General features: G+C 35.6%; 1 protein-coding gene across 1 annotated transcript in view; it reads left to right on the top strand.

Moving 5' to 3' along the window:
* Positions 1 to 24,666, top strand: part of CKMT2 (creatine kinase, mitochondrial 2) — a 45,628-nt gene that overhangs the window by 3,597 nt on the left and 17,365 nt on the right. The window contains exons 2-3 of the mRNA XM_074282183.1: positions 21,328 to 21,499; positions 23,897 to 24,095. Coding sequence (XP_074138284.1) covers positions 21,348 to 21,499; positions 23,897 to 24,095 — 351 coding nt within the window. The 5' untranslated portion in view covers positions 21,328 to 21,347. The remainder of the gene's footprint in view (positions 1 to 21,327; positions 21,500 to 23,896; positions 24,096 to 24,666) is intronic.

Genomic DNA, 24,666 nt, shown 5'->3' with positions numbered 1-24,666 from the left:
TATCATGACAGGCTGCTGGGAAGACCTCTGAATCCATAAGAGATAGAACCAAAAACAAGAGATGGCGGAACACAAGAAGGCAAATTTTATCTATTTTGCAACTGGTCCACATCTCAATGGCAATCTGTTGAGAATCCATTCCTTGACTACCTGAATTAGCCAGAGCCCAAGTTAGTTTCACAGAAAGCATTCTGGAGTGCTCACTCACTGAGCCAATAGCCCTGCAAGTTAGATGTGTCCAGTATTGAAGGTGACTCCTGGGTCCTGCCCCCAAAGACTTAAAATAGATAGATAAAACTTGTTCCTCTGAAGCTCTTGCAAATGTCCTGTACCTAAACTTTTTTTTCTGTATCTAAACATTTTTTAAATGATCCCACATTTTGCTGAGCCAGCCTGGCTTCTACTGTCTTGGGGAGACATTTCTACTCTAATATCTATTTATAGTCTGCTTACCTCAAGCAGTTTCTGATTTTATAGGGGAAAAAACTTATAGGTAGCAAAGAGAGAACAAATAAGACAGTTTGAGCACACGTTCTGATTTATCACCTATCCCAAAAGACATAGTGATAACAACATGAAAGAATCAAAAGACCTGTGTTCAGATTCTAAATCTGCCTTGCAACGAAGATATACTGGAGCCAGCTCTTACTACTCCAAGGTGATTGTTAAATGTTCATTGTGAGTTTTTACATCTCAGAAACAGCAAACTACAAATCTAAGTGTTATTTATTAATTTGTTGCTTTATCTAGAACTTGACTTAAACTTTTTCCATTCGCAATCCCTCTTTGCCCAAGAAAATTTTGCATAATTCCAGATCACATAGATCCCTATTTGGAGTTGCAATTTACAGTCTTAAGAAGCTAGGTCTGGAACAAACATCCTTGAACAACAATACTTCCAAGGGCACAGCACAACTAGATTAAAATATAATTGGAAAATATTTAATAAAATAAATAAAAATTAATAAAACGTAGGTAGTTACATTTTAAAACCAAGTGATCATAAAACCAATCTAGCCAAAAATGGAATGAATGCGAAAAATTGGGGAATTGCTATATGGTATAGGAAATGATGAGCTAATTGATTTAGAAAACATGGAAAGATTTGAACTTATGAAGAAAAATGCTATCTCCCTTCAGAAAAAGCAATGACAAGTAAAATATGTATAGTATTGTCTTACATATATGTTTGAGTGTATATATGTACATGTGTATGTTTATAGAAGTTGATATCTGTGTATATATATCTGTGCATGTATACCCAAACATGTAACACACACACAATATATATATATATATTTCATATATGTATATATATATATATATAAATTGTAAATTGTAGCCTTCTTTAGGACAGGAGAGGCAGGAAAAAATAAAGTAAAAAGGGCATAGCAGAGAACTAAAGAAGACCTACAAGGAAGCAAAGAAAATTTGGATAGCTATAAAAACAATGTGTAGTATTTATTATATAGATTTTTCTTGACATGGAAATTTACTGTTTTATATTAAATCCTCATATTCTGCTGTGAATGTGACACAAAAATAAAATTTACAAATTACCAAAAAATAAAAACTCAACAACAAAAAAGAAAAACTAAGTGTTCTAGAAATCCTTATATAATAGTACTGTTTCTATTTGAGTCTGACACTACTGGTCTAGACTTAAGAAAGGGAGACAATTTTAATAATGCAGATTAAATTTAAAAAATATATTATGTTTACATTTCCCTCTTAGGAGCAACTGCTAAACATTTACTAGCACACATATTACAATTTTCAAATTTTGTGGTGCCCTAAGGCCCTATCACCTCTCAAGGGGCAAAAGGATGATGAGCTTAGTGCTCTGAAGGGTAACTTGTACATTCTGTACTTTTAGAAGTGGGAGGGGAACAACTAATAGATGTTCCCCTTGGAAACACTACCTCATGGCTTGACATTATGGGAATTTTCTCAGCCTGTTTTATGGAACAACTCCAGGTCTGAGGACCTTCACCCTTTTTTGGTAGTTTACTCTGAATACAAAGTTGACACCTGAATATGCTTCCCTGCAAATTGCCTCCTAGGAACAATCAGGTACATGATTGAGAATAGAAATAGCTCTCAGAGTCAACAGCATCAGAGGAAACTATGACCCCTTACCATCTTGGGTGGCAGAAACCCAAACCAGGATGTCAGTGTGTCCAGACACCCAGATTCAGAATCGGGCTTTCTGGGCTGCCTCATATCTAACAGGAGGCAAGCTCAGGGACGAAGATTACAATGTTGTTTTTTCTTAATATGAGAAAAAATAAAACAGGAAATGATAGCTCTTCCTTTCTGATATGCCAGAGTTATCTCCTCTCTCCTACCAAAAATAGGTCAAGGTCTCAGATCCTAAAAAAACCTGCTTGATCCAACTCTTTGGCTGCTAAACAAACATTTTGAAATTCAGGAAGCTGAAGCTGTTGAGCTCTCATGGAGGGTTGCCTTTAGGAGCTGGAGCTTGCAAATAGGAAGATGTGCTGCTCTCTCCTAGGACTTCCTGTCTATACTTTTCTCCCAGCTTTCAGCACTTGAGTCACCTTAGGAGTGACCAAGCAGCAGCTGTCTGATGGTGATGTCCCTTACAAAACAATTTGTGGTCTTGGGATGTAGGTGGGATAGAAAAATGTAATGAAAATAAAAGGTGATATATAAGAGTCAGATGAGTGGATGGGTGTAGAATCTATTATTTTGTGATCTTTTTCTCTCTTGGACTCACATTCAGTGCAGAAATTTCTATATTGTTATACCTTTATCTCTCTGAGCCTCAGTTTCCTCATCTGTAATATGGTTGAGGGGTTATATTAGATAACCTCTAAAGTCCCCTCCAATTGAATCAAAGCATAGAATTTTCATTTTTTTTTTTGATTTTTGCTTGTTTTTCTTTCCTTCTTATGTTTTTCCCCTTTTTATATGATTTTTCTTGTGCAGCATTTACAAATATGGAAATATGTTTAGAAGAATTGAACATGTTTAACCTATATCAGATTGCTTGCTGTCTTAGGAAGGGGAAAAGGGAAAGAGAGGAAGAAAAAAATGGAATAGGGTTTTACAGAAGTGAATGTTGAAAACTATCTTTGCATGTATTTGGAAAAATAAAATACTATTAAGAAACAAAATCCCCTCGAGTTCAAAATTTCTAATACTATGAACCATTTGGTTTCAAAGCATTTGAGAAATAAAGTGAATGACAATGGAAATGGGAATGGGAGGAAAGAATCAGAGGAACAGAAAGAGAGTAAAAGAAGAAAGATAGATGGAAAATAGAAAAGAAGGAGAGTAAATATGAATCTCTCAGCAGCTACTTGATGATTATAGGACTTTCAAGGCAATCTTGAATAATGGAAAGGTGAAAAAAAAGTGGAAACAAATAAAAGGGTAGGGGAGAAACTGGAAAGAGAGAAGAAAGAAAAAAACCTGAGGGAGAAATGCCAATCTAGTAGCCCATCCAGAACATTCAGCTGGAGCTGAGGGGCAAAAGTATCCATGGCATCCCAACTACCTTGGAAGGATTCCAATGACAAAGAATGAGAACAGACTCCTGTCTACGTGACAAGTTTGCTGTTCTCAGTTGCTGCTTCAAGCAAAGCCCTGGTGACTGAGCTGTGAGTTTGGAATAGGCATGAGAAGAAGCATGGGGATGGAGCCATTTGTTTGTGTACTCTTCTATTCAGCTTTGAGGGCAGAAATTATCTAAGAAAGAATCTGGGGAGCCTGCATTTAAGATTGAGATCCAGTGATATGTTATAGATAATGCATACTGTAGGAGTGAGCCATCCTAGGCAACTCACAGGTAATTCCTATAGGTAAGTGTCTGAGGCTAGATTTAAATTCAGGTTAGGAACTGGTTCAAATACTTTTCTGTGTTGAGCTAGATGTTTAAGTAAATAAAACTTCTCTTTATATTCTTGTTTGCTAGTATTTCTAAGCATTATGCTTTCCTGTCATCTTCCTGATACGTTCTGTACATGTTGGTTGTGCCAAAGTCTAGTATTAAGTTGGATCTGCCCAGTGGTATATGACAATAGTATATGATTAATATTGAAAAAGTATACCTCTGACACACCTTAATCTTTAGTATTAACATTTTCTCCATTTCTTTTTAATGTCTAAACTTTTCGTATTCACAACCCCTTTTTGCCTGAAAAAATTTTATATGACCCCAGGAATATATAGATATATAAAATAGGTGTACAAGTAGAATATTTCCTGATAATAAATCATAATTTCACAATCCCCATGTGAGACCCTATAAGGGGCATGACCCACAGTTTAACAAGTTGGGATCTAGTGCTATCCTTGGGAGAAGGAAGAGTGATTGGCTTGGGACCAATGTTAAGGTGTTTGGTAAAAATATATTACCTTGATTCTACAATGCTTACCATTTTAAATAGTTTGTTCTTATTTACTATGATATAAGAACAGCTAGATGGTACAGTGAATAAAATACTGGGCTTGGAGTCAGGAAAACTCACCTTCTTGAATTCAAATCTAGATTCAGACACTTACTAGCTATATGACCCTAAGCAAGTTATTTAATCCTGTTTGCCTCAGTTTCCTCATCTGTAAAATAAGCTGGAGAAGGGAAAAACCCAAACAACTCCAGTATCATTGCCAAGAAAACCTTAATGGGTCACAAAGAGTCAGACATTATTGAAACAAATGATCAGCCACTATATGAAGTATAAATGATTTTCTTGTAATAACTAAATATGAGGAAGAAACTTCCAGTAATAATAATAATAATAATAATAATAATAATAATAATAATAATAATAATAAATAGCAGCTAGCATTTATATGTATTATAAATGCATTAAGATTTACAAAGTTCTTTACAGATATTATATCATGTAATTCCCCCAGTAGGTAAGAGTAAAATGAACTAATGTTAAATAACTTGAATCTAGGACCATGAAGAATCTCAGGGACTAACAGGAAAGGGATGTTGTCCAAAAACCTAATAATCTGTTACTTGGATAAGACTGTTCCCCTCCCAAGGATTGTCCCTGGGAATGGTAGAAACTGTGGTATCTATTTCAGCAAACGTATTTATTGATGTAGAGGGGGAGCCATCTGAGAAATTAAGTCCATAAGGACTAAAGGGCTTTGAAGATAGAGAGGTCAACCAACTTCTAGAATCATAATAACTAAGACATGTACATATGTATGCATATACAGCTACATAGATATAAGCTGTGAATATACACATATAAGTATATATTTATATAATACATAGATGTGCATGCACACACACACTACATATCTATATATTACAGAGTAGGACTCAAATAACCATTGGACTCTTCTCATTAGGGAAGGAGAAGTGGAACCAGTTTGCAGGTATTTGGAGGTCTTTCTGAGGGTGAGCATACTTAAGCAGGCCTCTTAGTTTCTCTGAGTCTGTTTCCTCATCTAAGATGAGGAGGTTGGACTAATTAACTTCTGAAATCCCCTACAATTCTTAAAGATATGAATTCTATACTAGAATACTTTTTTGCTATTCTCTGATCCTAAAAGAATTTTTTTTTTGGGGACCTTGAACCAGTCCCACTATGTGTGGAAATAGTTTCTAGCTTGGCCAATTTGAATTTAATAGAGGTTGTTCTTAGCATGGATGATCTCTCCCATCTTCTCTTTTCTTCTCTTTTTCTACTAACCTACATAATGCATTTCTTGCTGGGATAAGTATCTGATTGTCTCTCACTGGGTTTAATGCTCACTAACAAGTCATGCACAGAATAGCCTCTAGAATTGGTGGTTGGTCTTGTTTCTACTGAGAACAGAGCAATCTGGATGCTGATTCCCCTTGGCAAGGGCTATTGGTTTGAGGTTGTCTGGATGGAAACTGATGGCCTTTCCCATGGCTCCTTTCAGTAAGGATCTTTCCTAACAGCAAGTTGGCACAAATCCTCACTCCCATGCAACCTGTGTAATTCTTTTCCTAACCTTACCCTGCCCAGAAACTGACAAAGAAGTAAATAAATACCCATCAAGAGAAAAATGAGGCATCAGAAGTAAGTAGAAGCTTCTATTTATGATATCCCTAATGGTCAAAGCTGGCTTTCCCTCACCATCCCTGTGCATAATGCTGTCAAATGATGTTCATTTGGATGACACAAATTGAGAATATGAGATGCCTTTGCTAATGGTTTGGCTAGAATGTAGAGTATGGGAAGGGGAGCCATCATCCTACAAAAATGGGCTAAAGCCTGATTGTGGATTCAGAGGATTCTGTATTTGATATTAGAAACAGTAGGGAGTCACTGAAGCTTGTTGTAATTATGTCCTGGATACTAGATACACAAAGAAAAAGGAAAAACACTATCCTTGCCTTCAAGGTTCTTATATTTTGAGGAATAATATCTGTAGTTCCTCCTCACAAGGCTGTAAGGTACAAGTGAAATGATGTGTGTCAAATATTTGACAAGTTTAGAAGTGCTATATAGATATCAGTTGTTTATACTATTATTATTATGCAAAGTACAAGTCCTTTTCCTTAAAATTCTCCCATTCTAGTTGGGAAAGACAAGGTAGTCACATGTGAAAAGCTGAAAAAATAGTCCTAGGCATTATATGATGGAGGGCCAGTGTGAGCAGGGCTCACAGAAGTGGGGAGCAGTTGGTCCAGGATGCTCAGGAAAGCTTTCCTTCCCCTTGCACAAAAAGATTGAAGCAAATCCCATGGTTTCTGCCATTTCCACAAGGAAGTGAAAACAGGGGAATTTTTCAGTAGGCTGTAACATTTGGAGGGTTAGAGGAGAAAAGAAGGCATTCCAGGTGGGGATACATCATGGGCAAAGACAAGGAGATGTTAATATATATCATATATTCAGGAAAATGGGCAGACTATTCTGAATGGAGCTGAGTACAATAGAATATGGAACAAAGAAAAGTACTCTGAATAAGCAATCTGAGGATATAGGTTCAAATCCCCAATTTATATATCAATTGCCACATGTAAGACTATAATATAGTTATTTCAGCTCTTTAGACCTCACCTATAAAATGAGAAGGTTGGACTAGACTACTTCTAAGTCTCCTCCATTTTAAATCTGGGATCCTTCCTCTTAAACCCAGTACATTATGTCTTCAATCATCTCCCCCAACCATCTTTGACTTCTCTATCAATTGATTCCTTCCCTACTGCCCAAGTCTTCTCTATCCTTAAAAAACTTTGACATCCCTTCAATGCTCTATCCTGAATGTCTTTCTTCCTTCTTTTCAGACTTGTTGAAAAAAGCACCTACACTCATTAGATCCATCCACTTCCTCTCCTTTTACCTGCTTCTCAACCTTTTGCAGTGTGGCTCAGAGCAATCTCATCACTCAACTGACTGCTATTCCAAAGTTACCAATGCTCTCTCAATGCCCAAATTTGATGTTTTCTTGAAAATTTCCTGAGGTTTTCCCAAACACTACTGGTTTCTTGCATGTATATCTGGTGACTACTTATTCTCCTCTGATTATTCATCATCCATATCAAATCCCTTAGGTGGAAATATTCTCTGGATTCTGTTTTCTTCTCCTTTAATACTCTTCTTTGACAACCACCTCCAGTTCCATGGATTTAACTATCTTATTTACCCTGATGACTCCTAGCTCTATACATTCAGCCCCAGTTTCTCTCCTGAGTTTCAATCTCACATCATCAGTTGCTTATTGGAAATTTCAAACTTATTGTCTTAGAGATATCTTTCAAAAACATTTTTTATTTATTCTATTCTGAACTTAAGAAATAAAGATCATTTCCATAATATAGTAGAATAGAGGAAAATAGCAATTGTTCATGAAACTTCAAATATTATGTGCAACTTGTTATTCCTTTTAAATATATAATAAAGTCATCATGTAACTTTCTTTCCCCTCCCCCCCCTTTCTTTTTCTTCCCTCTTCTCCCTTGCCTTAGACATGGCTACCATTAAGCTCAAATATATATGTATATATAAAATCATTATAAATATATGTCTATTTATCAGTTCTTTCCCTGGATGCAGATAGCATCTTCCTTCATATGATCTTTGTAGTTAGTTCAAGTATTTATAAAAGTCAAAATGACTTAGTCACTCAAAGTTGTTCTTTTTGTTGTTATTTTTGCTGAAGCAATTGGGGTTAAGTGACTTGCCTAGGGTCACACAGCTAGGACGTATTAAGTATCTGAAGTTGGATTTGAACTCAGCTTCTCCTGACTTCACAGCCAGTGCTCTATCTGCTATGCCGTCTAACTGCCCCCATTCAGTTCTTAAAACAATATTATTGTCACTGTATACAACATTCTCTAAGTTCATTGATTAGAGAAATACAGTTTAAAACAACCTTGAGATTTCCTAGAAAAATTTACTAATAGAACTAATTTACATCTATTTCTATCAACAACTTTATAATTTATATATCTTATCTGTACTTGTCTTCTCTACCAAAGATAGATAGATAGAGAGATAGATATAGATATATACATACACACATACAGAGAGAGAGAGACAGACAGAGACAGAGACAGAGAAAGACAGAAAGAGTGTATCTAACAATGCTTAGCAAATAGTAAAATAATAGGTACTTTCAAAATACTTTTCTAGTTTAGCTCTGCTGCAATTCCTAGAGATAGCAGGTCACTTCAGTAGCTGGTGCTTGCAGAATTTAGCTGATATCAAACTTTAGCTCCAAAGATTAACTGGTTAGTGATAAGAAAATTTCTAGCTCTGCATTATCACTTCTATTTACTTAAGATAAACATATCAAGTAACTAGTTATGTCTCAAGCTTTAATAGTTAATCTGCAAATTCCAGCTATATCCCCAGAGATTACTAAGCAGTTTAAAATTTTATCTGATTTAGATCTTCCTCTTCTTTTTCCTGTTCTTTTGTGTGTAAATTTTAAACCTTCCCCTTCTGCCCTCGGTAAAAATTTCAGTGGATTTGTCCTGTTGATACAACTAAGACTTACATAAGTTTGAGGAAACTGAGGAAAGGAGTTTTTGTCCTATGGGTTTATGTTCAGAGCATATAATTAACCAGGCATTAAGATACGTCTTCATGTTGATAAGTATGATTGACAATCAAGGAATCCTTGGATTATTTTTATGTCAGTTGATTTATTGATCCTGCAATACATGTTAGAATATTCTATTTAGATAATTTTGGAGAGGTAGGAGAACTAGAACCTAAGAGGTATAAAGAACCAAAGGGATCATCTATTACACCCTTTTAATTTTATAGAAGTGCCACAGCACAGCTAATTAATGTCAAGCAGGACATTACAAAACAAAACAAAATGAAAACGAAAATATGCAATGTACAGATTGGGGGGGGAGAGTGAGTGAGAGAATTGTGAAAATTCTTCAATACTATATTAAGGAGTTTGGGCTCTTTTCAATAAGTAATGGAGAGCAAGTGAGTTTTTCAAGCAAGGGAACATGATTAAAATAGTTTTAAGAAGATGAATTTGAATGAATTTCCTAAAACATTGAAATTCCTAAAACATTGCCTAAAGGGTAAAGAAATCATAAGGATATGTGTGTGACATTTAATCTATTTACATAGGAAAAAACAAATGATTTTTTCAAATATTTTCAAAATATCCATTTATAGTCATGCAATTGACATGACAAATCATTTTTCAATCTTAAATGAAAGCAAATTTCAAAAGATCACTTCTTGATAATCTCTTAGTTCTAATTATTGTCTATGTTTGAAGGTAAAAAAATAAAAACTACTTTTAAAATCTATAAAGAAGACTCCATAAAGAAGCTTTTTAAATTCCATTGGATCAATGAGATTTATTTCTTTTTCCCACATATTCCCACACATTATGTATGCTCTTCTGAGTTCTCTCCAAAGAAGTTTCAGCTGGTAAACCCCTGGCTGCAAAAGCTTATGATGGAACATGTTAAATTTTTTATAAGGTCATTAACAATCAAAGCACCATTCTTGGATGGTAACTCAAAGTACTTTTCAGCCAATACATTCAGCTAAGCTTGTCAGTAGCCCTACAGGGGAAACACAGGCCTGGAATTATTATCTTGTATCCATACCTGGTAATTTAATATCTGACTTTTCAAAATCAATGGCAAGGGTGCAAAAGTATCCAGTAGGATGCCTGGTCCCTAATGGGAACTAAAGTTAAGGCAAGAAAGACTTAAATTCATAGAATTATAGGATTTAGAGCTAGGAGAAATCTCAGAAATAAACACAGTTCAAGTCAAGTCAACATTTAAATGCCTATTATAGATTGGAGAAAAGTACTATCCTGGAGGAGAGGGCTAGGGAAAGGAGGTAAATACATTAGTTAGAGAAGATGTAAGTCTATTCTTTATAAAAGTAATGATCTAGTAGAGACATGTGATACATACCCAAATAACTATAATATAAGAAAAAGACAAGCAAAATATCAAAGGAAAAAGAAAAAGGTAGATTTGGACTGAGGAGGGCATTAGGGACAAAGGGAACATATGAGCAAAAGCGTGATGTGTTTTATGTGGTGTTCAATTTCATTTTAACTTTACTAAAAACAAACACGACAAAATGGTCTCATATTGATCATTATTCTTATCAACAAAATGAATTAACAACAACAACAACCAAAAAAAAAAAAAACAAAAAAAAAAAAAAAAAAAAAAAAAAAAAAAAAAACAAACAGTCTTTACCTCCAGGGAGATAGTGGGGAGAATACAATTGGTACACAAATAATTGCAACCTTTTTTGTGGTGTGGAAAGTAGAGAAGAGCACTAAGAAGGTGTGAAGAGTAGGTGAGAAGGTCTGTAAAAGTCTAGTTGGAAATAGCACCTAAACAAAGTTTTGAAAGGATCCCAGAGGTAGAAGTTTGGAAAGAATATTCTAAGTATGAAGTGCAGCTTCTGCAAAGACTTGGATGTAGAAAATGCAATATTAGGTACTTGGAACAACAAGTAGTCCAATTTAGCTTAAATTTTGAGTTTGTGAAGAGTAGTAATATACAATAACCCAACAAAGGCTTTGCAAAGGAGAGATCATTGGTAACTACTTTGAAGGAAGCAGTTTTAAGTAAAAATGATGAGATTAGAGAAGAGAGGAAATAGAGAAAATAAGTAGGGATAATTTGGGATTTTTTTCTAATCAATTTCCAAACCTAGAAGTTAGTCAAGGATGTGTAAAGGCAAAAGGAAGAGGGAAGACATTCTCATGAAGTTAATATGAAGAAGAGAGTTCAGGGTTGTTCCAGGGAAGCAGGGAATAGAAGCCGCAGGGAGGGAAAGTTTTGGCCCCTCCTAAAGAAATTTTCTTCCATCTAGAACATCTCAATAATAATACAAAATTCCTTGTGAGACAATAGACTCCTCATCACTGAAGAAAGAGACAAATTGGCCATCATCATCATCATTGTAATATTTGTAATGCATTTCAAAGCTTAGAATTTACAAGGTATATCTTGTTTGGACAAAAAGCTAAACAGCATATGTCCAGGCTTTTATGCTCCTTTATAACATAATAGGGAGAGGGAGAGGAGACAGACAGACAGATAGACAGACCGAAACAGAGAGACACAGAGACATAGAGACATAGAGAGACAGAAAGGTTTCTTAAGTCTGCTCTCAGCTTTCTGTATTGTAATTTGCCTCTTTCTCCTTACTACGGATATGTGTGAAAAACAAAAGGATTCCTATCAATAATAATTCTCTTCCAAAAGGGCTTGTGGGGAAAATGAGGTAGGAAAGTAAGTAGTGAATTTCTGGTTAGGAGATAGCTTAAAACCCTCCATAGCATGGATCATCTGTGTCTCCTTACATTAATATTCCAAGTGAGTAGAAGAAGGGAAAACAAGAGGTATAAAGCATCACAATCCACAGAAAGATGGCTCCTTGTGATTACCTGTCTCATGTCATTAGAGTTCCCTGACTCCCTCTTCTCATCACATCCTTGAATAGCTAGGTGGTGCTTCAGGGACTTTCTGAAAGATCCAACTGAATTAACAGACATGCCCTATTCTCTAACAGAGCAATGGGGATGGGATTCCTATCTGCTCACTGAAGTCCAGTCAGGAGATGCCAGTTGTCAGCAGTAAGGAATGAGAGATGAAAACACAGCAGTCATTGGCCTGAGATTTCAGAATGATCTTTTAAACTAGGAATTTAGCATTCCTAGGAATATTAGGAATATAATAAAAACATGTGTATGTTTTCACATGTGTATTTTTGGTTGTTCAATCATTTTAGGTATATCTGACTCTTTCCGAGCCCATTGGGGATTTGTTTGTTTGGCAAACACTTCCTTCTCCTCCTTGTTTGACATATGAGGAAACTGAGGCAAAACAGTGAAAAGACTTGTTCAGGCTCAGGTAGTACATATCTGAGGTTGGAATTAAAGTCAGTTCCTCCTAATTCCTGGGCCAGAGCACCATCCACTGTACCAACTAGCTGCCCTGGGTGCACATTTATATTTATATGTCTATATTTTTGTTTGTGTAGTCCAAATAAGCTCTAAGGTATCCTTATCCCAACTCCCACTCTCATATGAGCTAGGTTCCAAAATCTACTGTTCACATCTCCCTACAAGTATTTGTGAGGTGTCAGGGGTGATTCTCTAATATCATCACCCATCTTTCCCCTGAACCCTATGATTTTCTTCAAGATTATCAGTTGTGAATCAATTTAGTCAGTCATTCTTAACTACCTTTTATAAGGGTTATTTTCAAAATGCTTTTTTTGAGAACAGTTGGTATAAATGTCTTTAACAGCCTCTCCCACAAGGTCTTGGGGAAAGTACACTCAAACTTGGAGGGTATAAATTGCAAAGGGGTAACTCATAGTTTCCAATGGCAGGAAATCCTTTTCTCTTACAAATTCCTTGTAGACTTGGTATGATTTGTCTTCTGGGCTCCCTGTGGTACAGTAAGATCTGTCTGTCCTTGGCTCCCAATGCAAACATCACCACCAGTCATTGATGCCTTGGGGGACAACACTAGGACATAGACAGTTATATGGGGAGTCCAGATTCCTCCAAATCCTTCAAAACTCACCTCAATCAATGGCAGAATAGCATGAAAAAGACATAGCCAAGTTAAGATGGAGGCTTTCCCTTTTAGCCACACTTACTCCAATTTCTGGAAATCAATCTCTTTGCAACTCACTTGATAATTTATAGATGGTTCCTGGTCCTATCCAAATAAGATTCTTATGTATATTATGTAGTTTGAAGGTCTCTTGGTACTTAGTCTAAGACCTCTGGGTAATGGATAGATTGTGATATATCTTCACCTAAGTAAGACTAACATGGGGTGGATAGTTTTGACCCCATTCTTACATATGTATTCATACATATATTCATTTCACATGTATATGTAAAACTGTACTGCTAGGGGATTGCGGGAATCATCTCTCACAAGGGACTGTGGCTCTGGGCTTAAGCAGAAAAAGATTCAGTCTTAGAGGATTCCGACTTTAAAGGCTTTTTTCACACTCTTATTATGTCTCACCTGAAATTATGCCAGGAAATCCCCTACAAATAAAACTAAGGTTTGCCTTCTTCTAAGATCTCTTTGAAAGGTATTATTAACAAGATCCCTTCTAAAAAAGTTATTCAGTGTACAAAGTAGTAGGTGTCATGTATAGGACAACTATTTATATCCTCCACTACCAAAGAAATGCTTAAAATTCAGAATACTCATGAGCACACATTGACAAACATTTGAAACATGAAACAGTAAATCTTTACTCTTTTTATACTCTCCTGACTTGTAGCACTGCTGAATATATTTCTCTTTCACCTCTTATCTCACTGCACAGGTCCTTCTAGGTTTGTATATTCTGCCAATCCAGTAATGTCTGGCTCATTTTCCAAGCAATGATTATCTTCTCTTTCAAGAAAGATGTAGCTACAAAAAAGGACCTTCTTCTGGGGCAACCAGACCTTTCAGCAGCTCTGGAACTCTCAAGTCCACAAGATGCTGCCAAATCTTTGAATATTCATCTCAAAATCACTGTTCAGCCACCTGAGCTCAGGGAAAAAAGTATTGAGGTCCAGCTTCGGGATCCCCTAAGCAAGCATAGGCTCTTACTGCTATGGGCATCTCACTGCTATAGCTGCCTCTGGGGAGAGAGAAGAGAGAAAGAAAGAAATCTGCTCCCTCTCTAAAAGTCTGAGAGAAGGTAGAATCCTAAGCTCTGTGACTGAGAGAGATGATAGAAAAAGGGGAGACTTTTTTTTCCTTTTAATTCCACCAATTGGACTGCATTTCCTAGATTAGTTGCCTATCAAAATAATTTATTTTTGTGTGGATTTATTTCTTAACTTTGTTGTTTTATAAATATGCTATTATATATTATGAATCTCCCACAAGCCCTGTCTCTTTTTACTATTCCCTTGCTGCTCTCACCCAAAATGACAAAAAGGGTGGGACTTAAATGTCTTGATCCCATTTTACAAGGTGGTAGTCTAATCCAGGTCAACACTCATTCTGTCCATCTGACATTGTTTATTGTTATTATCTCATAGGCATATGGTAGGATAATTCAAAGCATACTATGTATATACTTGGGGTTGCAAGCCAGTTACCTGCACAGTGTTGCCAATGCATTCTCTGTGAAAGTCTTTGTCATTTTGGATGAAGACAGCAAAGCAATGGTGAACATATATATAGGGCTTGTGGGAGGTATGTAATGTACGCTACCATACTTGTAAAACAACATTAGTGGTTATTAAGGAATCAAATGGCTTTCATTCTTAATAATTAAAACTGAGTAAAAATGAAAAATTGAGGAATAAAGAAAACAGATAAAATTGAACTTTCCTCTTCCTCACCCTGTAGTTCCAGCAGAATGTATTTTGTTAGTATCGAGGCACCACATTATCAGTTCTTAGTTGGTTCTCCAGGGGATGTCAGTCCTGAAGCTAGATTATACTGAACCATGTAAAAGGTCTTTTCTAGCTGCTCAAATGACACATAGACCATAACTCTGCTATCATTTCTAGAATATTTGACCTTTTAGCCATAGAAAGCAGAGGAGAACAATATATGCATACCCTCCTAGTAGAGTAACACAACAATTCTTTTTTTCTTTTCTAAAATGCTTTCTTACCACCCAGGAGATTTGTCAGCTACTAAACATCTGTTCTTTCCAAGGAGAGACATAACTATGAGAGGGACTGGGGTTTTTTCTCAGGTACTAGAATTTAGAAAATGATGATATCCCTTATAGTCCTTAAGCATAATAAAAACAACTGAACTTAAAACCTAATTAGCATGAATAATGAGTTAAGCTAAAGGCCACAACAGTGTACCTTCTTTTTACCAGTTCATTCCAAATAAGCTATTACCCTCATTACACTTGGTAGACTACCTTTACTGGATCCCAGGATCTCTATTTTACCTCTCTTCATGTGCATTTGTCTTTAAAAGTTGATGGAATTTATTGTTCATGAACTTGACCCAGTTTCATTTTATGATTGCCCCAGGTGTGAAAAATGCTAGCTATGCCTCTTGTTTCAAGATGACAATTTTCTTAATTACAATAATAATAACAATGACAACAACAAACTATTATTATTGCTTACTCCAATAGAGCATAAGTTCCTTAAAGGAAGGGGTTGTTTTCATTTTGATCTCTATCCCAAATATCTAGCACAGTGACTTTCACAAAGGAATATAGGTTGCACCTATGATTTCATTAGAATAGAGAGCTCCCAGGTAAGGAAACTCCTAACATTGCAGGGAAGGACTATTTTCTTTTTCAAATTTAGGTTTTGAATGTATTTGTTTATTTAAAGCTTAAATGCAAAATAAGATAAAACAAAATAGGCAAAGACAGGAAAACAAAACAAAACAAGAACAAAAACATGGTACTGTGCCTGGCAGAACATGTGAAGATTTCAAAATATTTAACAAATTTCTATTTCAATAAAGCATATATAATAATAGAAAATATTGTATTTAGAACTCTCCATCTTTTCTTTGTTTCCTTTTCTTTTGTTCCCTGCTGTGCATGTCTTACTTTATTCTTTTTTTTACCTTTTCTCCTCCCCAAACTCCCCAAAGGAGTCTATAATTAAACATGGATATATTTATGTATATATATATATATATATACATATATATATATACACACACGCCTATGCACATACACATACATATATATATATAGATCCATATATCTAAAACAATATTGAAGTGACTGACATATAATGTAGATTTCTCTCTTGATGAATCTTTTTTAAGTTTGACTTGAGATCAATGATTACTACCCTTACTTTATTTTCTCTAATAAATTCTCCTTGGAAGGAATATTCTTAAATTCATTCATTATCTCACAGATGTATGTCCCCTTCCAACTGGTATATATTTTAATCCATCCTTTTTTACTCCTTATCTTATGTTAATCACATCTGTGTCTTTCTAATAATCTATCAAACAGGATCTAAATATGCTTTTATAATTTGAATATTTCTTGAATACAAGTTCAATATTTGAGCTATCCATTGATCATCACTCCTTCTCAATATGTAACTAGATCACCTCTTTAATTATGAAGCAGCTAGTAATAAAAGGTGATAGAATTCTGAACCTAGAGTCAGGAACACCTGACTTCAAATTTGACCTCAGGCTAATAAGCTATATGATTTTGGTCACTTAATTTTTGTCTGTGTTATTTTCCTGATCTGTAAAATGGGGATAATAATATCATCTATTTTCTAGTGTTATTGTAAGGATAAAATGAGATAATGTATATAAAGCACTTTGCGAACCTTTAAAAGACAACATTAATATTAGCTATTATTATTATTAATTTTTATACAATATCTTATGTGCAAGTCATCATTAATAATATATTTTACCTTGTGCCTTTCATGGCTCATCTATATCATCTGGAAAAGGAGAGGTCATCTAAGTAATAAACCTTTGTCTATATGAATTTAAGCCTTTTGACTCTCATTTCTTGTTCTAGAATCTTATTTTTCTAACATAATTTTTAACTGTCCTCTCCTCCTCTTCTCATACCAACTTTTCACTGAAGTTACCTTAAGGTACCTATTGATTTAATTTGGAATTTGTTAAGTTCTTCAGACTTTTTTTTACCTCTAGTCTTAGCAATAGATATTAACACATAAGCTGAATCCACCATCATGATAGTTGGTTTGCTTATGCTTATTGAAATAATGAACAAAAAAGTGAAATAACAGAATGTCCCATGAAATCATGTTTTTTGTTGCTTTTGGGTACAGGATAAAATAACAGGATGAAATAGAATATTTTCCTCACTGAAAAGTATGAATGAACCATTCTTCCATTTATCAACAAATTATGTCTTTTGGTTGAATTTATCACACTGTTTAATTCCATTATTTATTTATTTTAATCTTCAGTTTCAAATTCCCTTCCTCCCCCAACCTTCTCTTCTTCATTGAGAAGTCAAAAAACATATTTTCACATTAACCATGCTATCAAAAAAAGGCAAGAAAACTAAAATGGAAAAAGAAGGCTTAAATGTGCACCGTGTTCATCAGTTTTTTTATTATGAGTCTTTTAGAATTGTTTTAGATCCATTGGTTGATCAGAGTAGTTAAATCTTTCACAGTTGATTATCATTATAGTATTGCTGGTTCTCCTGGTTCTACTCACTTCACTTTGATTTAGTCCACATACATCTTCTCTTGTTGGTCTGATACTATCTTTCCTATAATTTCCTAGAGCACAGTGATATTCTCACAATCATATATTATAACAGCATTCCCCAATTGAAGGGTATTCCTTCAATTTCCAATTCTTTGTCATCACAAAGAGAGCTGACATAAATATCTTTGCACATAGAGGTCCTTTATATTTCTCTTTTATCTCTTTAGAATATTTCAATTCAATTTAACCAAGATTTTTTAAGCATCTACTATGTGCAAGCTATTATGCTATGGATGTTCTTTAGGACCTTCAGAAGTGTATCTGCCTCACTGATGATTATTTTTCCCCCCTGAGGCTGGGGTTAAGTGACTTGTCCAGGGTCACACAGCTAGGAAGTATTAAGTGTCTGAGGCCAGATTTGAACTCCGGTCCTCCTGAATTCAAGGCTGGTGCTCTATCCACTGCACCACCTAGCTGCCCCCTCACTGATGATTAGACAAAGATGGCACATTTGCAGTGCCAACAGTTAAATTATTGTTTGGAAACTAACAACAAGGGAATTTGAAGCATTCTTTAGCCCCCTTTACACCATTCTACCATTCTTGATTGAAATGGGATAGAAGATGCATAGTATTGAGTGCTGTTTCATATTTTTGTCTTCCACATAAAGGTAGCATGATGTCATAGATCAAATGTTTGGCTTGAAATTAGGATGATCTAGATTCAAATTTTACCTTGGGAACAATTACTAGCTGTGTGATTTTAGACAAATCATTTGAGATCTATATATCTCAAACAACTACTTAGGACTTTTAAAATAAGTCTTAGATGGATTGTGATAAGTATTGTTAGAGAGTTGCTAATGCAGTCCTGGATCTTTCATGTATCTGTAATGCCCAAGTGACCTCTAAATCAAGTGAGGCTCTGAGGAAAGACTTTTGTGAAGGGAGAGAAAAACAAAGAAAGATGGTCAGTTTAGAGTTCAGTCCTTCTAGACCTTTCTACATTTCCCAGAAGAAATGCTACCAGAAAAAAAACATCCTTTCAAATAACTGCCAAGTATTAGAAATTCTAAGACAGTCTTCACTAATCTCCTCACTGAGTCTCCTAAGCAAGCAGTCAATACTGCTCTCCAGGGACAAAGAGGAGAGGGAACTGAATCTCTATGCATAAGACAACTATAAAAAATAAACTTGGCAATAAGTAGTTTTTCAGCCAAAATGAATTTTTAGGTCACTCATACTGTTTGCAAGGCCCTCTGGCTATGAATTGAGCCGTGATATATATCTAGATATTCAACTTTTATCCAAGGGAGACATACCATAGCCAGGCTGGCCCTTCATCACCTCTCCTGTGTGATCTCTTAACAAACTCACTCAGTGAGATTATACTAATGCTAAGGGGCATGAAGGGAATTGAAGAAAACAACATAGCTTTTCATAGATTTCTCTCTCCTCCAAACTCCTGTCCCAGCGGCTTTACAAGGTACATTTTCTGATATAAAACAATCCTGCCTGGAAAATAAGATAAGCTGCATCCTGACTGTTTTAGAGGCAAGCTGGTCACATCCGTTACACAAATTTCCTCCAAAGACATTGTGAAAGCTTTACTTATTTATACCATACAGTCCTATCTGTACAAATAGTAAATTAGGTTCCCTTTCTAAATGAGAGTATCAGCTACAGAGAGTATTTAAATAGAGTTTGAAGCATATTCTCAAACAGGGAAAGTCCCAAAGGTGGTGGAATTGTCAGAAAGATGAAGTGCTTTTATCCCAATGTAGTTTTATAGGCATAACCTTAATATACTACATTTTTGAGAGGGAAGGTGAAAGATTCTCACTTAACAAAATCTACAATAAGGATTTAGTTCAGTCACGAGGAAAAATTTAAGTCCTGTCTGCAAGAATTTGTTCAGTTCCTGGGTAAGCTTGGGTTAGATCCAGGTGGTCCTTGTTGGAAAAGGACTTTAACCTCAGGGTCCTTTGCAGTCTAGACAACCATGCAAGGGACCCTGCCTTTGGACTCATTCCAAAATGAGCTCAATTCTTAAGGACCCTGATCCCAGAGAAGGGGGGAAAGGTATTTCTTGCACTCTCTGGCTCATTTCCCCCATTCTAGAATTCTAGGAAGAAATCTCTAAAATGAAGTTTAAGCATAACCAAAGAATATTTTTATTCAAGAGAGATTTTAAAAATCTTTATTAGAATGGCACTCACTGTACAAGAAAAGTAGTCAATATCAGGTACAGGAGAGCTATTTATTTCCTTTACCACAAAAGGTACAATTTAAATATAAAAAAACATAAATGGGTATTAACAAATACTTAAAGCATGAGTTTTAAGAAGATCGATTTGTCAGATCTGTGGAGAATGGATTAAAATGAGAAGAGCCTTGAGGCTGAAAAATCAATCAGGAATCAGACATGAGGTGATGAAGACCTATAGTAGTGACAAGTGTTAAAGAGTGAGAAATGAGACATTAAGGCTTTCTGCCAAGCTGAGCTACTTGAAACCATCAAGTTACCAATTCAACATTTTACTAGATAGAAGGACAAACTTCCTGGTAAGATGGAAGTTTCTGGATTATAAAACTTGATTTGAAAAGCAGCCCCATATCTCACAGTTCAACACCCTTAATTTGGAGAGGTGGAAACTGGAACTTAGTTGAGTGCCTAGCAGATAATAAGCATTTAATATTTACTTGTTAACTGACCAAAATATGAAAGCATCTCTGAAGTCCTGTAAGGGAAGAGTAGCTACTTTCTTTTTTAAATGTGTAGAAACCAATAAAAATAATGTTGATATGTCATAGGTTCATGAACATAAAGTTGAAAGGGATTTTGGGGATCTCGGCCAGTCACTTTCATTTTGCAGTAGAGGAAATGGAAGCCCAGAAAATTAAGTGTATTATTCAAAGACACAAAGTATCAGAGGTAGAATTTTAATTTGGATACTTTAACTCTAGAGCCCATCTTTTCCCCATTGTACTATAATACTTTCTCATGAAGTCATCAAGGGATAAAATAATCTTGACTACACATTGGGTCTGGCATGGAGAGGAATAGGGAAAAGCAATGGCTGTTCTGCTGCCAGCCAATGATGTGAAAAGTTTATGAATACCTCTAAAAAGGTAATCATTTCACTTACTACCAGGACATGCAAAAAAAAAAAAAAAAAAAAAAAAAAAAAAAAAGCCCATTCCCTTCTCTCCCTCTTTCCCCCTCTCTTTCCTTTTTCTCTCTTTCTTCTTCTTTCCCTTTTTTCCTCTCTCCTTCTCTCTTTCTCTTTCTCTCTGTCTCTCTGTGTTTCTCTGTCTCTTTCTTTTTAATAAAGCACACTCGTTAACATTTATACCTTGTTCATTATAAGTAGTAACTTTAAGAGCTTGCCCATTTATCTTTCTAGATTTCATTAATTCTTTTGTCTTCAAGATTGAGAGAATCGTTTTCAGATATCAGCACTGAAGTAAAGTTCCATGTGATTACTGCTTTTTAATTTGTGATATCAAAGCTTCTGTCTAGCATTGCTGACTAAATGGGTATGAGTGGGGATGCCAGAGGGCTCTATCGATTAGATTCTCTAAAGTTGTGTTCCAAAGGCCTTTGTTCTAATCTTCCTCTATAATACATAAAAGTGAATCCTGCTACAAGCTATCATTTACCTCTGTTTAGCAATGAAGGTCATCTAGTGCTGTTATCCAACTACACTTCTTTTTTCTATCTAGGCAATCTCCCAAGAAGAAGGATGGCCAGTGCCTTCTCTCGGTTTCTAACTGGCCGAAGTGCCTCCCTGCTCTTGGCTACTGTTGGCACTGGTGCCTTAACAGGTAGCTACCTGCTGAATCAGCAGAGTGTGAGTGCTCATGCTCAGGAAAGGACCAAGCTCTTTCCTGCAAGGTAAATAATTTCCCTTGGCTTAAAAAATAACTTCATGTGAGAGTCAGTGGCATGCTTCTCAGTGCCAGGAAACTGGTATGTGGTGGGGATGGTGGTTTATAGGAATGAAAATTCCCAGTTTTGCCCTGCTCTTAGAGATGATCAAATAAGAAACATTCCAATGTCTATTGTGTGGAAGGCACTATAGGCTAGTTCCACAAAGGATACAAATAAACAACGATGTGCTCTCCATCTTTAAGCATATAATCGAGTCGAATTATGAAGCAGGCACACCAGATAATCTTTTTTCTTTAACAGGGATACCACAGAAATATAGCATTTCAGTGATCCAAGATAATTCCAATAGACTTGGGATGGAAAATGCCATGTACATCCAGAGAGAGAACTATAGAGACTGAATGTGGATTGAAGCATAATATTTTCATCTTTTTTTTTCTTTTTCTTTTTTGTGTTTTTTCCCTTTTGATCTTTTTTTTTCTTGTACAACATGACAAATATGGAAATAACGTTTAGGAAAAAAAAGAATTATAACATTTTAAATCTGGAAGAGACCTCAGTACCCAACTCATGCTAGGTAATTTTAATCTGAGGTCTAAGAACTTAATTTTTTTCAATAACTGTAGTTTAATAGTCCTATGTATTTTATTTTATGTATTTAACATTATTCTGAAAAGAGGTGTATAGGATTTTCCATATTGCTAATGGGGTCCAGGACACAAAGAAATTTAAGAATACCCTTTTTAGCCTAACTCATCTACCTGAAAAATACTCTGTAAAACATATATCCTGTAAACTCAAGGGTAGGAATTGTTACCCTTTTGTCTTTATGTCTCCAGCATCTAATATGGTACCTGGTATGTAGACAGTGGGTGCTTATTTAGTACTTATTGATTGATTAATATCCAACAAGTGCTGATCCAGCACCTGAAGACCTCCAATGAGGAGGTATCCACTACTTCTCAAGGTAGCCCATTTCACTTTAGAACAATTTTAATGTAGGCGAAGTTTCTCTTTATATCAAGCCTAAATATTACTCTTTCCAATTTTTACCTATCATTCCTTGTCTCATTCTCAGCAGGCAAGCAGAACAAATTCCATCCATTGTCAACTGAAATCCTTATGTTAACTGAGAAGTACCTTTGGTAGCAACAAAAAGGGACTTTAATTGAAGCAAAGGAAATGCAATTCACAACAGCTCATAACACCAGAAGTCAGGAGGGCCTCCAAGGAGCAAAAGCAGTAGGATTTAAATATACTTTAACTGCGAAGACAGCTAAAGGCTGGGGAGGCTGAAGAATGGTAGCATCAAGTCAGAACAGTGAGCTCCAGGGATAATCAATTTTTTGTAGTTTTTTTTTTTTTAAGCTGGCTTTTTAAAGCTACTTTGAACAAGTGTCCTCAGGCAATTTAGTGATTCAAAGGCTGAAGTCAGGTCATCCCATAGCTGGCTGCATTCAATACCCCTTTCCATATGAGAATCCTTATAATACTTAAAGATGAATCAAGATAACACCAGAGAAATTGTCTACCTTAATTTCACTAAAGTATTGAACTGAGTCTCTCTTAAAATATTTGTTGACAAGCTGTAGAGGCTAGAGGCTTCTTCAAGTTGTGACCTCTTTTTACCTGAGAAACTTTTACGTGACTCCCACATATATAAAATAGGTAAACAAATCAAACATTTACTGTTAATAAACCATAATTTCATAGCCCTCACATTCAGTTATGAGATCCCATATGTAGTCACAACTCACAGTTTTTTTTTGTTTTTTTTTTTCTTTTTTAATAAAAAAGTTTAAGAAGCTAGATAATCAAATAGATAGATACAAAACTGGTTTAATGATTCAGACCACTACCTGGAGTAGTCAGGTAGATCTAAATTTAAAATAGGACTCCGACCTTTATTGGCTATGTAGTAGGACTCAGACATTTACTGACTGTATGATCTTGGACCAGTCATTTAATATTTGCCTGCTTCAATTTCCTTACCAGTAAAATGGAGATATGAATAGCATCTACCTCTTACTATTGGTATGAGACTCAGATGAGATAATATTTACAAAGCTCATTACATAATCTTGTTGTTATGTACTATGTTTTCTTGAGAATCATCAATTTCTATCCATGATTGATAGCACATTTGAGCTACTTGTGTTTTTAATCTTAATTCTCCTGAATTCACTTTTTTTCCTGAGCAGTTGAGTAGCCAAATATTCCCCATGCTTTATGCAAATGCTCTTCTGAAAAAATAGTAGGAAAATGGATTACGGGCAAATGCTAATTCCTACTCTCAATACCTCTCCCCTCAATCCTTTTCTTATTTGTGAGTCACCCAAACCAGGAAATGGTTCCCAAAATGCATCCCCACTTAAGGTTTGTATTTTCTTTTTTCTGCAGTGCAGACTATCCTGACCTACGCAAGCATAACAACTGCATGGCTGAGTGTCTCACACCAGGCATCTATGCTAGGCTTCGGGACAAGATGACTCCCAATGGCTACACCCTGGACCAGTGTATCCAGACTGGTGTGGACAACCCTGGCCATCCCTTCATTAAAACTGTAGGCATGGTGGCTGGCGATGAAGAATCTTATGAGGTAATGCTGTTGGTTTCTTGCCCCAAGAAGCTGTTAAAGGGCTAAAGAATCAGCTCCTCATTCTACTTGAAGGCAAATAGAAGGATGCATTTGGATCTCACAACATCAGTGAGAGTCTTTAGAATGATTTAGGCAGATAATTCTAGTTTCCCTTTACTTCTCAAAGGGATGAGCTATATACAACTATATTCTGGAAGATATAACCTAAAATTCCTACAGTTTATATTTCATTTACTGAAGGCAGAATAGCATACCTCCTGCTGAGAAATATATTCCATGGCTAAGTTGTATGATTTTTGTCAATTCAATTCCACTAATTTGGCATTTACTTGGCACCTGTCATGCCAAAGGTACTTGTCTAGACCCTAAAGATATAAAATTAAATAAGACAGAGACCCACCTCCTAAGGATCTCACAATCTAATGAGGAGTATAAGAAATGCTTACAGAAAACTGTGTTATAAGTTAGAATGTAAGCAGTGAAAAAGAGAGGTTCAGACAGGTGTTAATGACATATCTAAGGAGGAAAAAAAACACTTTTAGCAAGGTGACCAGAGAGGACTTCCTGGAGG

The sequence above is a fragment of the Sminthopsis crassicaudata genome, chromosome 1 (assembly GCF_048593235.1).
Source record: "Sminthopsis crassicaudata isolate SCR6 chromosome 1, ASM4859323v1, whole genome shotgun sequence".
NCBI lineage: Eukaryota > Metazoa > Chordata > Mammalia > Dasyuromorphia > Dasyuridae > Sminthopsis > Sminthopsis crassicaudata.
The sequence above is the reverse complement of the archived record's forward strand: the minus strand, read 5'-3'. Positions and strand labels throughout refer to the sequence as shown.